The 13918-nt window shown below is 48.4% G+C and overlaps 1 protein-coding gene across 4 annotated transcripts; it reads left to right on the forward strand.

The window, feature by feature from the left end:
- Positions 1-1149: 1149 nt before the first annotated feature.
- Positions 1150-11844, forward strand: LOC103480946 (CXXC-type zinc finger protein 5-like). Of its 4 annotated transcripts, none has more exons than XM_008436146.2 (4): positions 1150-1730; positions 5327-5529; positions 5645-6688; positions 9763-11844. In XM_008436146.2, the coding sequence occupies exons 2-4, from the start codon at positions 5413-5415 to the stop codon at positions 9808-9810; spliced, it is 1209 nt and encodes a 402-aa protein (XP_008434368.1). In that variant the 5' UTR covers positions 1150-1730; positions 5327-5412; the 3' UTR covers positions 9811-11844. The 4 variants fall into 4 exon arrangements, with proteins under 4 accessions (XP_008434368.1, XP_008434369.1, XP_008434370.1 ...); XM_008436147.1 differs by lacking the exon at positions 1150-1730 and adding an exon at positions 1740-2005; XM_008436148.2 differs by lacking the exon at positions 1150-1730 and adding an exon at positions 1998-2081.
- Positions 11845-13918: the final 2074 nt, after the last annotated feature.

A 13918-nucleotide genomic window follows, 5' to 3' on the forward strand; every position in this document is an offset into this window, starting at 1 on the left:
ACAGACGCTTGTTCAGTTTATAAGATCAGACAACACTCAGAACCTTCCCTTTGGCTCACCAGGGTAAACTCCAACACCAGGCACTCCACCAGAGGAATGAGAGGACCTCCACACCCGCCTGATGCCAACTCTAAAGTAAGAGAGGGTCCATCCCCTCTCCAGGACTTTAGATCAGAGCCCAAGCTGTGTTGGGGTGAGTCCAACTATACTTGGTAACCTTCCCCATCCCAAACATCTCCAGATTCAGCACGTCCACTCTGCCACACTTACCTGTCGCTCCGCTGCTGCTGGTCTTTGACTGGTCCATTTGGAGGTGAGCACTTGTGGCCTTTAGGATGAGGACTGGACTCTAGTCAGGTCAAACCTCAGTTACCAAAGCTTCTTCCCTCTTCATACTTGATTGGGTAATCAGACCAATCCAGCACATTAAGGTGGTGATTCTGGTGAGGGCATTGAGATGATTTCTCAAACATCCTTAAGGACTGTTGTTGGTCAGAGACAGGACTCCATCCGAAGACAGCTACTGGATTCTTTCCAACACCATGTATCATGATGAACCATGTCACAAGGACTGGAATCTTATTACTAAGATGTGTGGGTCGTCGTTACACCCCTATATGGGGCGACGGTGGAAGGCGTTCGTCCCTCACTTGGTGGGTTCCGGCTCGATTCCCGCTCTGTCCACCTCTGTCATTGTGTCCTTGTATGAGACATTTCACCTGCCTTGCCTGCTGGTGGGGGTCAGAGGGCAGCTTCACCTCTGTCAGACCCAGGGCAGCTGTGGCTACTCCCCGTGGGAATGTAGTGTAAAAGCACTCATCAATCCTCTGGATCTGATAAGGTGCTATGGAAGTAACATTTGTTACCCCATTGCTTCAACACTGAACCACTAACAGAGTGTGTGCATATTGTGTGGGTGGGTGGGTGTGTGGGTGTGTGTGTGTGTGTGTGTGTGTGTGGGTAAAGATTAAACTTTTCTCAGTAGAAAGTGCTTTTAAATCAATAAATGTGTGTTAGGATTATTATTAAACAACTTCGAAAAGTTGGTATAATTAAGACGTTTTTATCAAAAACACACAAACCAGTGAGGAAAAGCCCAGAGTTTCAGTTTTATTAAAGGAAACAGCAGAAAAACAGAGTTCTTCATTCATTCTCTCTCTCTCCCGTCTCTCTGAAGGGTCTCTCTACCTCTCTCTGTTAGTGGCCAGCAGCCAATCACCTGCCAGCTCTCGCGCCTCCTGTTTCCTCCTCACCTCTCCACAGCGCCAATCAGACCGTTCACGCCGCGCGCCGCACGCCACGCCGCCACGGGCGCTGCCGACAGCAGAACACACACACACACATACACACACACCCCACACACACACACACATACACACACACCCCACACGCACACACACACGCACGCACACGCAGCCTCCCCTCTCTGTTACCGAACATCAGCGTCGTGTGTCCCCCCTCCCTCCCTCCCTCCCCTTCTCGCCCTGCCGCGAGAGCGACGCACGTATCCGTTCATAACCTCCGCCATTATTCATCTCCCCTCCTCCCCCGCCCCTCTCCTCCCGTGGTGCTGTTTTTTCTCTCGCTTTCCTTTCCTCGAGCTCCTCGCCTCTCTTCCTCCTCCCCTGCAGGGTCTCCACAGAGCCGCTTCCCTTCTCCTCGGCCGGGCTAATTTAACGCCTCGCCCTCCCTCCTTCTCCCCGCCTCGCGCTCGCTTGTGCCAAGCCCAGGTGATTATCCATCCGCCCCCCTCCTCCCTCCAACCCCCACTCCCCGTTATCCCTCCCTCCATCACCTCCTCCTCCTCCTCCTCCTTGGTACCAACAGACCGACAAATCCCTCCCGGAGCTCCTCTCTCCCCCCCTCCCCTCCTCTCCTCTCTTTCTCTGTCTCCTTCCCCGCCAGCCATGATCCGTGGCGGGCTAATTCCCAGACGGTCTTCTCCTCCTTCCTCCTCTTTCTCCTCATCACCCTCTTCCTCCTCCTCCTCCTCCTCGCGGGGCCGGTAAGTAGCAGCAGCACGCGCCGTCCATCTTCTCCCTTCCTCCTCGCGCTGTATCGGACTGCATGCTGTGTTCACGGTATTTATCGGTCGTTATCGGCTCTGCCTTTTTTTTGTGTTTGACCCCCCCACCCCCTCCACCTCATCACTCTCCCTCCCTCCTACCCTCCTCGCCTCCCTCCCTCCCTGCTCCTTGGCTTTCAGTGCCTGAGGGGGGGAGGTGTTAATGTGTCGCGTGGGAGAGCCGTTTTCCCCTCGCGGTCGGTGGCCGCTGTGACCTTCTGTCGGAGCTCGCGCCGGCCCGCTTGACCAGACAGGGTAATTAGTTACGCCTCGGGGGAGTTTGAGGGTTGGAGAGGGGGGGAGGAGGAGTGGATGAGGGGGTGGGACACGCGCGCACGCACGCACGAGCCGACACACATTTCCACACCGACTACACACACACACGCGCGATAGACACACTCTGTTAGAGGCTGCACGCGTTTGTTTCCTTTGACAAACACCCACATTTCACACTCATTCACACAACCGCGCAGTCTGCTCGTTGTTCACACACTGACAAAAGGCAGCGGATGCTTTCCTGGCTGGTTTGTTGTGCTGCCACCGTGGGGTCCGAGGCCGGGCAACTCTCCCAACTGACCGGGATTTCCTGGGAACCTGGGAACCAAACTGAGGACGCCGCCGGTCCAAAGTGGTTTGGGAAGGTTCTGACTCCCCCAAAAGTGTCTGAGCAGCATTATTGGGCTGGAAAGTGAAAAGACGTCAACATGGAAAAATGCCCCAATGGAACCGAAAAGTTGGGGGTTTTGGGCCACTTCAGATAAGCTAATCACTCCTAGCTTCTTAGTTTAGAGTTTTCATGCCCAAAGTTTGGAACGACTTGACTACACGTTCATGAGATGTTGATCTTTTTCAAACTAAAATCAGGAGTTTTTCTTAATGTTGAGGTAACCAGACATCTACATCTACGTCTTCTGGACTAAAATGCTGCTGAAGTGAACAGTTTTGGGGACAGATTTTAACAATTAAAAACACCAGGTATCAAACTTTACATCTTAAATGGAAATGGAACAAAAAAATCACACTTTGCAAGAGATTATAATGTCACATCAAATAGTTCCCAGGTTTCAGGGCTGGGATTTCATCAGTTTATACATTTTCCTAACAGAACTTCAGGCTGGTTTAGTCTGGATATTGGGACTTCTCTGCTGATTATGCAGATTCTTGTCCAATCATATTCATATTAAATTTTTGAAGATAAACAGAGTTGGTGGTTTTAGTAGGAGTGACATGGAGAAGGCAGCCTTGCATCATCTTATGCACCATCATTGACGTGGACCAATGTGTTGGTCACCTGGCCGGTCACAGGAGAACCTCAACACAGCGCAGCAGCAAGTAAACATGGTGTTGATGAGGACTGGTCTGCTGAAAACACAGAGCTAGCGCTGGGTCTCTACGGTTTCTGTAGAGACTAGAGGTCACCTGAAGTCATACCTAGAGGTTTGTTGCTGTGCAGCAGATTCCCCAAGTCCGATACTTGAGATCTACCATCGTTTAGACCTTTAGACGCCTCCCTTCTCCAACACACCTGGATCAAATGGCTCATTAAGCATCTTTCAGCTCTGCAGAGGTCTGGTAATTAAGTATTTGATTCAAATGTGTAGAATTAAGGGTGTATCTAAAGGTTACAGGGCTGGATTTGGGAATACAAGCCCATACCTTATGGTATATCCCTGCGTTGAGTCAGATGGCTAAACCTTGAGATGGTGAACTTGTCATAATGATGGAAGGAACCCAATAGAGTGAACGATGCAGCATTTCCTCTCTAGTTCAGTCTGTGTGGGGCAACCAGAACCTGGTTTATACTTTTTGTGGGTCATGAACCCAATAAATTCCAACACCTGTAAACCAGAATCTGTCTTCATAGTACAACCACCCAGACTGACCCAAACAAAATGGTGTCTTTCCTACCACCATCAATGCTGTGTAAGGATCATTTTAAGGTTGATCCCGTCTTAGACAGGCAACCAAAATGATGGTACAGTTCTTGTCAGGTGAGGTTGTGGTTTCTAGGTTGGGCTGTTGGGTCGTTGCACAGAGAGCGGGATCAGCAGAGTACAGTGTATAACGATGTCATGGGGTTTATCAGGATTAGTTCCTTGAGGTTGCACCTTCTCATTTTTTTGTTTATCGATTTGTTTTGTTTATGGTATAAGGGTATAAGGACGGTCTCTTCCATTGGCTTTACAAATCATTTTTTATACTTGCTCATACAGCGACTGAATTAGACTGAGCTGCTGCCTATTTTTCTGTTCCAGTTGACATGCTAACTCAATAGAAATAATACTTTTAGGGTAAAACCATGTACACATTTCAAACCAGAATAATTACAGTTACAGTTAGACTAAAACAACAAACGACCTTCAACTCGTTGTTCATGTCTGGACTAAAACTTTGAACCAGGACTCTCAATCTTGTCTGAGCACCTGTGTATACGTGTCTTTTTTAATATTTTTGGATACTGAAAAAATTTAGGACACATTTTACAGTGAATTATAGAAGATAAATTACATTGGGTTTGGGTTGCAAGGTGGTGCATTTTGTGGCACCGCTGCCTGGCTTGGAGTCTTTTTTCGTGGAGTTTGCATGCTCTCCTTGTGCATGGCTTGGCTTTATTTGGGAACTCTGACTTCCTCCCACAGTCCACAGATTAATTGGTCTCTCTAAATTGGTTGCCCTGTGATGGACTGGTGACCTGCTCAGGGTGTACCCTGCCTGTTACCCAATGACTGCTGGAGATAGGCACCATCAGTTTTGTCGAACATCTTCTGAAATATAAGAATGAGCCAACACATTTTGGTTGGTTGAGACATCATTCCCAGATTTGAGTTCCAACATTGCATCAACAGCTTAACACCAAGTCCCAAAAACGCTGTATCACCATCTACTGCACTGGAATAAGTGAGTAGGGCTGGTTTCATATCGGAGGTGATGCGAGGTGTGCTTACCCCGATCTTACGCCAAAAGAAGGAGGAAATAGTGCTGACCAGGGAACACAAAGGTTCAAATATGTTAACGAGGGAATACGTTACACGGTGCTCTGATATTCTGGAAGACAGACGAGGTGTCCTTTAGCTTGGTATTACCCAATACCAATATCTCATAAACCAACGTCTATACATCAGTTATAGACAAAGATTGTGCTCTGTTATTAACTTATATTGGGTAAAAAGATTACGCCAGAATGGAAGGTTATCGTGGTCTGTAGAAATCAATAAACTGTGTTTCCTAAAGGCACTTTGTCTGATCTGTTTGTATCCACAGACCAAAACGCAGTGACCTCACAGAGCTAACTGCTAGCTGAGCAAACGTGTTCATATGCGTGTTTGTGTGTGCGTGTGTGAGAGGTCATGTCGGGAATGACGAGCGGCGTGTGTGTAGAGAGTGACCTCTCCTCGATGCTGCAGAGAAGCTCCGCCCCCTCTCACCATCACCCAAATCACCATGGTTACGGAGGTCAGGGACAGGTGAGTTGATGCTTTCTGAATTTCTGAGATGAGATCACCCGCGCGGGTGAATTGTTGGTGTCTGAGATGCAAAGTCACGTGGCGTAGTGAAAAGTGATGAAGGTCTTTGCTGCAGGTGTCGGGCCTAGCGCCGATGCTCGACTACACCACTGAGATGGACCGGTACCGCTCATCCATCGCCACCTTCTACAAGACTAACGTCAACATGAACATGAACGTGACAAACTTCCCACAATCAGCCAAACTGGCGGCTCGTCTGGCGGCCGCCGCTCCTATCTTTCCCCCCGCCGCTGCCAGGCTGGGTGCCATGGCGACAGCCCCATGGGGTTGCCATGACAACATGAACATGAACATGAACCACCCGGCGGCCATGTTCTGGGGCAGGCCCAAACCTGTAGCTACAGCGCCAACGCATCACCACCACCATCCCTCGGCGACGCCAGGTCACATGACCTCTTCGCACCCCCACAGCAGCAGCATGCACCAGAGCAGTGGGGGGTCCGGAGGGGGAGGAACCGGTGGTGGAAGTGAAGGGGGAGGAGCTGAGAAACACGGACACACTGCGTCACTTCCTGTTAGCCAGGGAACAGCACACCATCACCCCATAGCGCCTAGCAACGGGAACTTTCTCCCCGGTTACAGCGGCGGGGCAGACTGTGGCGTTATGAACAAGCAGGGACACGCCCACCCGGACATGATGGGCCTATCAGAGGGCGGCAACTGCAATGGGGGAGGAGTCATGAGTGGTGGCTTCCTGGGGGGGCTGGGATTACCCCCCGGGGTCATCGTCATGGCAATGGGGTCCGCAGGTGGTGGGATTTCAGACGCCAGCAGCGCTTTTCAGATGACAAGCGGCCAGCGGGCGCTAACGGACTGCCAGCAGCACACCAACTCCTCCCCTTGCCCCTCCTCTTCCTCCCCTTCATCATCAGGGGTGACAGCGGGGGGTGTGTCCCTCTCCTCGTCATCTTCATCATCGTCAGGGACAGTGGCGAAGAGGAAGCGGAAGCGCTGTGGCGTGTGCGGGCCGTGCAGACGACTGATCAACTGCGGCGTCTGCTCGTCCTGCCGCAACAGGAAGACGGGTCACCAGATCTGCAAGTTCAGGAAGTGTGAGGAGCTGAAGAAGAAGCCGGGAGGAGGAGGTGGGGTGCTGGAGGTGAGTACACCCACACATAGGGTAAAAAACAAGCCAAGTCAAACAAAAGTATTTAAATCACTACACATTTTGTTTTATTTGGGTTTGGTGGGGTTCAAAGTCCGTACTCAAGTGCAGGAATTCTGCATGTTTTGGTTGTTTCTCTGGATCAACACCTGAATCCAGCGATGGGTCATCAACCGACCTCCAAAGAACATTATTGTTGAGGAGGTCGTTGAACCTTTTGAATCAGCTGTCTTGGAGCAGAGAGATCTAAAACTAGCAGAACGCCGACCCTTGAGGACTGGAGCTGGACACTCGTGACCTATTCTCACCGAGTTACCCAAAGTAGGTCCTCATTGTGAAGTGGAGGGAAAACGATGATGGAATAAGACCGAGGAGCGCAGCTGCAGGGGGATGTTCTGGAGAAGTTAAAAGGAGGGTTAGGATCTACAAAAACATCCCAAACTTTGTCCCAGAGCGCTGACCAATCCATCATCTGAACATGGAGAGACCGACTGGAGATCTACCAAGATCTGATATCCAGCTAAACCGACAGGAGAGAATTAATTAGAGAAGCAGCCAGAAGCTCCATGGTAACTCTGGAGGAGCTGCAGAGATCTACAGCTCAAGAGGGAGAATCTGTCAACAAGACGGATATTAGTTGAGCCATCTACAAAACTGACATCTTAATAAAACTGGTAAGAACAAAACACACGTTGAAAGAAAACCAAGCAAGTCCTGTGACACAAGTGATAGACAGGATACAGATAAGATCTGGTCAAATCAACTTTCAAGCAATTCACTGTTGGCTCCTAGACTCAGCTCTACTCAGCTATAAGGGTTTTCCAATCGCAGAAGTTACGTAGTACCAGCTTCTTTTTGGGAAATGGGTCACTGACTGGGCAGAGTCACAGGACTGACTAAAGGCCCCCACATATTTGTTGTACTTCACTCCGCGGAGATCTGCGTGTCTTAGAGGCGAACTCAAAGCAGACGTCTGTCGGACACGAATGAGCAAAGGTACATTTTGCCGATCAAGTACTCGTACCTTGTGTTGTACATTAGCAAATCAGTGGGCAACCTGCTCATCAAACATGCCAGAATCCATTCGGACTGGAGGAAATGAAGGAACTTGTTGCAAGAAATGTATGCAATCAATACGCTGGGCCATGAAATCTCATCCATGCAGGACAGTGTTTGTGGAGCCGCATGCCTCACAGAATACGTACAGTACGCCCAAACGTCTGGGGGCCTTCATTCACACTCCTCTCTCTGCTGCCTGTGCTGGTTCTCTTCTTCTTTGAGTCAGACAAAAAGCCACAAACTGAGCAAAATGTTCAACATAGCTTCAACGTCCTCCTTTGTGGTTGTGTTGGGTTGCATAAAGGTCACACTCAGACCATTTGGACGACCCAACTATGTCACAGTCCCACCCAGTGGAGGTGCTCCATAGTCATAAAGGAAAACCACCTGAATCATCAGGGTAGAGCCGAGTCTAGCTGCCATTAGAGGTTCTCATGTTGGAAACCTAACATCACCCTAAACACGCCAACCCCACAGTGAAACATGGTGGTGGCAACATCATCCTGTGGAGATTCTTCTCTTCAGTATGGACAGGCAGCTAAATCCTTGACATTTCTGATAGAAAACTCGTTGGAGGCTCCAGTTAGAGACGTACCTCAGCTGAACTGCATCTTCAAGGTTTACCTTCAGTGAAAGACGGTCCTAAAAATGTTGCCTCATTTTGCTCCCACTCCAAAACGATGCAACACTTTGGATCCGTCTGTTCATTCCTCTAAAACACTGAAGTTTGTTGTTATAATGTAGCAAAATGAGGAAAAGTTCCAGGGGTATCGATGCTTTTTCAAGACCCTGGACATGTTCGCGAGCATACAGCGATTTCTATCTGGTTTTACTTCTCTCTACATGTTTCTGTGTGTGTGTGCTTGGTTCTGTGTGTGTGCGTGTGTGCGTGTGTGTGTGTGTGTGTGTCCTGGCTCACTTAACCCAGATGACTGCCAGGGAGGCTGGAAGGCATCGCTCACCCCGCTGAGTGAGTGTGTGTGAGTGCTGTGCAGATGGTGGGTGGTGAAAAGCGAGAGCTTGGAGCCTGCCGAGGTCTGGCAGGCTGCCAACACACACACACCGACACACACACAGGCACACACACACCGACACACACACAGGCACACACACCAGCTCTACACTGATTCACAGAGATAAAGAGAGCCTGCAGAGAGCGGGAAACGGAGAATATTTATGTTATCTGCCTTCTCCTCGGGGTGTGTGTGCCAGCGCTCGTCTTTGCCGTAAGAAGTAGCGGCGATCAATAATTCATTGACACCGGTTTTCGACCTCACTGATGACTCCATATATCTCTCTTACACACACGCACACACACACACACTTCCTGTGGGAATGTCTACCAACCAACTCTAATTATTCCCTCCCTTGCACACTAAAACAAGGAGTGTGTGCGTTACGAAGACAGTGAATTAGCAGCCATAATCTTCCTCAATTACACACTAATTGGACCTGTGGAGCCTCACGGCAACTGACAGCACCATGCACGTGTGCTCGGCAAACAGAGTGTGTGAACCTGTGCGTCCTGTGTGTGTGTGTGTGTGTTGGCAGGTGGTTTCACTCTCTTGCCTCATCCTTTCTTTGCTCTCTTTGAAGTCGACCCGACAGACTTTCCCTCGGTCCTAAACTTTACCGTGTACTGAACATTAAAGCTTTGTCAGTGCTTCACCGTTACCTTCAGCAGAGATTCTGTCCTGCAGAGTCCGAAACAAAAAGGCCAAAAAGCAACTCTTTGAACTTAACACCTCCTCCATGAACGCTCTAATTTAGAGAAGAAAGTTTTTCTCCAAGAGATGCAAACATTAACCTTTCAGTCTGATCCTTTGGGTTTGAAGCCAAGCAGGTTTTCTGGCCAACTGGGTCAAGACTTGAGCAGGACGGAACCGCTGAGGGAGCTCACTTCATTTGTAGGCCAACCTGAATAAATGACTCGAGCTGCAATGAGCCGGGCAAATGTCTTGACTTCTGTTGGCTCTTTCACCAACTCTTCTTCTCTGTTTGCTCCTCAGCGGCCGCCCTCCGTCCCAGCCGGTGAGGCGTTTCGCTGGTTCTTCTAGCCTTTCCTTCACCAGTGGAGTCACCAACACAGACACACCTGGACTGAATGAGATTCAGCCAGAGGACTTTGGCGTCTCGGACTGAACCACAGCAGGACTTTGTGTGGATAGCCCAGAAATCCTGCATCGACTGGATGGAGGACGAGGAGGAGGAATCCCAGGAAACAGGGGGGCTTCATCAGAAAGGTTTAATGCTTTGCAAAGGGGGTTTAAAGGTAAAACATGATGCAGTTGTCAAATTGACTCCCCACATGAATGGTCTTGTGCTCATCAGCTATTAATGCCCACCGTCCCTTCAAATCAGCTGTAAGTCATCTTGACACCTCATTGGCTCTTTATTCACTTTATATTTGGGTTTTTCCAACCTGGTCATTCAGTGGAAAACGCATCGAGACACCAGATATATTAGAAATATATCTTATCTAATTTGCAAAAGTGGATTTGCTCCATCTTTGCAATCCTAGTGAGATATGTTTATATGGGTCCATTAAATACTGCAGTGATTTATCAGCATTAAACCAGAATTAACCCCTGAAATGACCCTTGGGACGACTTAACCGTCTCTGGGTTCATGACTCACTGGTCTAGTCTAGTTTTCAGGCCGAATATAAAGTTTTCATCATGGGTTCGGTCCTTGGAGCAGCTGGAAGTCTTACTGGGAACCAGATTACAGGACTGCCTGAGTGGGACCATGAGTTATCGTCTGTTAACCCTTTAGGCTCGTCAGTGTTATGTTTTTGTCCAGTTGCGTCGTAAACATTGCTAAATTCAGAGGTTGTCGATGCTCAATGTGTCAGGCAGAGGTTTGCTCAGCATCTCTACGTATTGGTGGAAGATTTTATTAAAGGTCTTGGATCTAAACCAAGACCAAGAACACTCAGGGGGTCAGAAAGGACTCTGGCTAAACCATTCGGTACGTTCCTAGCTGGTAAAGACGTAGATGCTTCTGGAAGTTCAAGAAGAGACTTTAAACTGCTGCTTTATTCGGTTTGACAGAGGGAGGATGGAAAATCTTCATCCTGTTTGAGAAAACCAAACTTATCTGTCTTATCTTTCAAATTACAACTCTGGAGTTTGATGCTTTGATTGGTTAAACTTAGCAGTGACTGAAAAAGTCCAGATAAAAAACCCAGAATCAAACTTTTCAGGACACGAGAGCATTAACCGTTTCCTCCCAGACCTGCAACCTTTTCCATCCGTGGAAACAAACCCGCCTTCCTCCTCTTCATCCTCATCCGCCCAGCCTAACCACTAATCCCATTGTAGCAAAACCCAGGAAGATTCAGGACTCAGCCGCAGAGACTCCTTCAGTTTGACCAAAACCGGCTGACCAGCTAACCTCAAAGAGGATTCACAAACTGACCTCAGCAGGACGTGATCCAAGACTGTTAATATGGACTACAGGTTCCCCTCAGTAGGACTACAACAACCACATCACTGTTACCCGTCTCTTCTGTCTACCTCCTCCTTCAGGACTTTAAACGGCACCTTGGTTGACTTTTGCTGGGCCGCGTTTCTGCTGCTACAACAGGAGCGGCTTCTGAACTCTCTTGGTGGTCCAGAAGTTATTTGGTTCATTTGAATCTGGCAAATGAAAGAGTTGTGATCATTTATTGGGTTTGTGTAGATGTCGATGTTAAGGCTCCTAACGGTGCAGTCAAAGGTCCGGTCGGTTTTATACGGCTGAGGGAACCATTTCACTGCTTTCTGGTTCCTCTAATTGAAGTTTTTGACGTTTCACCGTCACTAATCCAGCTTGTTGGGCCGACAGAGAGAGTTCAGAACCAGCTCCTGTGTTCCCGCATCAGCTGAACATTGAACCATGTGGTGGACCAACAGAAGCGCGAATGCAGCGTGGGAATTCGCAGCGACCCTCTGGGTCCCCCGAGCAGAACTCTGGGACCCCCGGGAACCGAGCGGAACCAGATCGGATCATTCCACACTGCAACTGTGTCGTTTCCCGTCTGACAACACGCTCAGTGATTCCTTGTACACACCGAGACATTCTCATTAAAATTTTATCTTGAAAGCTCATTTCTGAGAAGTGATTTTGGTGGCAGAACGAACCGATTCCTCCAGGTGGTTTCAGAGGATATGCAGCTTGTCAAACATTTTGGACCTGAGTTCATTAGATGAGACACTTAATCAGGGCCACTTTTACAGGAAGTGAACAACAGCATGAAGCTTAATAAAGGGCTGTCTGTTAATTGTCCATAAATCCGAATTGTAATGAGTTTTGAGACATCACGCATAAGCAGGTCTGGCTTTTTTCTTTGGTAGGTTGGAGCAGCGGTTGTGGAGCCAGCTGCACAGAACCACTGCTCCAATGCAGAGAACTCAACTGGTTTAAATAATGCCGGAGAAACCCAGTCGAACACCAGAGAGCTAGCTCTTCCTCTGATTCTAACTTATCTGCATCCATTTCATCATTGTAACATTAAAGGAGCTGATTTATTAAACCATAAACATTTTTCAGGCTTGCAGCCAAATTGGAAGCTGAAAATTTTATTTCAGGGAACAATCCACTTGATTTTTCTGACTTGGAATCAATCAGACATTTATCCTGAGTTTCATTTGCACTCAGTTGTTGAGTTATTGAAGATCCAAATGAGAAAAATCGACTGGTGCAACTGCAGAATGTAGATTAGGAAACTGAAGCTGCTTTCTCGACGTCTTGGTGCGGCGTGTCAGTTTAACTTTTAATTTCTTCAGAAGGAATTAAAGTAGAAAAGTGTGGAGAGAAAAAAAAATCACTGGGTGGATCGCAGAGTGTAGCTGTTTACGTTTAAACTCTTCATTCCAGCCCTGATTAGTTCACTTTAACTGGATTATAGTTGCTTTCCCAGAAAGTTTGGTTCATTTGGTTTGAATGCTAATCAAAGCTCAGTCTGGGTTCGGGTGAAGTGAACTCTGGAGAGGATCAGATGCAGATGTGAACACCAAGCGGACTGGAGACAGCTCCACAAGCAGGAAGCAGATCACAGCGCAGGGCATTCTGGGTAAACAGAACCAAAACATTTCTCCTGTTAGCCAAGCGCTAGCAGGAGAAATGGCTAAAGCTAAAAACAAAAGAGAAATCCTACAACCACTAACATCTGATGCCACTTTGTTTTTGTTTGCATTTCATGAAGAAGGAAGTTGCTTTGTGTCGTCTTCAGACGTTTTTGTGTCGTTTGTGTCAGTGGTTCTTGGTGCAGCGCCCCCACAGGCGAGGAGAGGAACAGGTTGCTCAAAGGTTTGGCTGGTTTGACTCAGTGCAGCTGAAAACGTATCAAAAGTTGCAACTTTGTCCTCAAATCAAACCGACTTTACTGGTGAAAACATCTTCACTGCTCATCCCTGTGATGCGTTTCCCAACCCGAAATCTAGATCCAAGATGGCAGCCAGAAACCCAAAATGTAAATCAGATCTCCGTCCCATCAGGTCCTGGACTGGTTGATTGATTAAGACACGGGGAGTTTTCCCCTGGAACCGGGTCGGTTTGGGTGTGAAAACATTCCCATAAATTAGTTCTGACTGCAGGAGCAACAGGAAGGAAGCAGGACGGCTTTCTGAAGAGATCCAGCCTCTGGACGGCCTGACGGCGTCTGAACCAACCTGCAGATGTTTCCAGTGGAGCTGAGAGCATCGTGAACAACAGCTCTTTGTGTTGGAGTCCAAACTGCGTTTTTCACTCCCACATTCGTTCACCTGAAGATGTGGAGGAAATGTTTACAGATATTTGTTTATCTTGGTGGGAGTCGTGAGGAAATCGGCTCTTTGTGGGATCATCTGAACCCAAACATCCTCTGGAGGAGGAGGAAGGAGCCTCCTCCTCCTCCTCCTCCTGTAATCTGTCTGTGTGACCTCTTCATGTGCTGAATTATAATAAAGCATTTCAAAGATGAGGAGCGAGTGTGTGACACACACACACACACACACCGGCAGAGTGGAGGGATGTCTGATGGTTGCATCATGCGTTGCGGTGAGTAATGATGTGTGTGAGCAGGAGGAGGCAGCAGGCATGAAGATGAACAATATGTTTTCCTGTGTTTGTGTGAAATTTTCCTGCCTCAAGATGGAAGCTCAGAGTGTGTGTGTGTGTGTGTGTGTGTGTGTGTGTGTGTGT

Source organism: Poecilia reticulata, linkage group LG18 (assembly GCF_000633615.1).
Source record: "Poecilia reticulata strain Guanapo linkage group LG18, Guppy_female_1.0+MT, whole genome shotgun sequence".
In the NCBI taxonomy this organism is placed as follows: domain Eukaryota; kingdom Metazoa; phylum Chordata; class Actinopteri; order Cyprinodontiformes; family Poeciliidae; genus Poecilia; species Poecilia reticulata.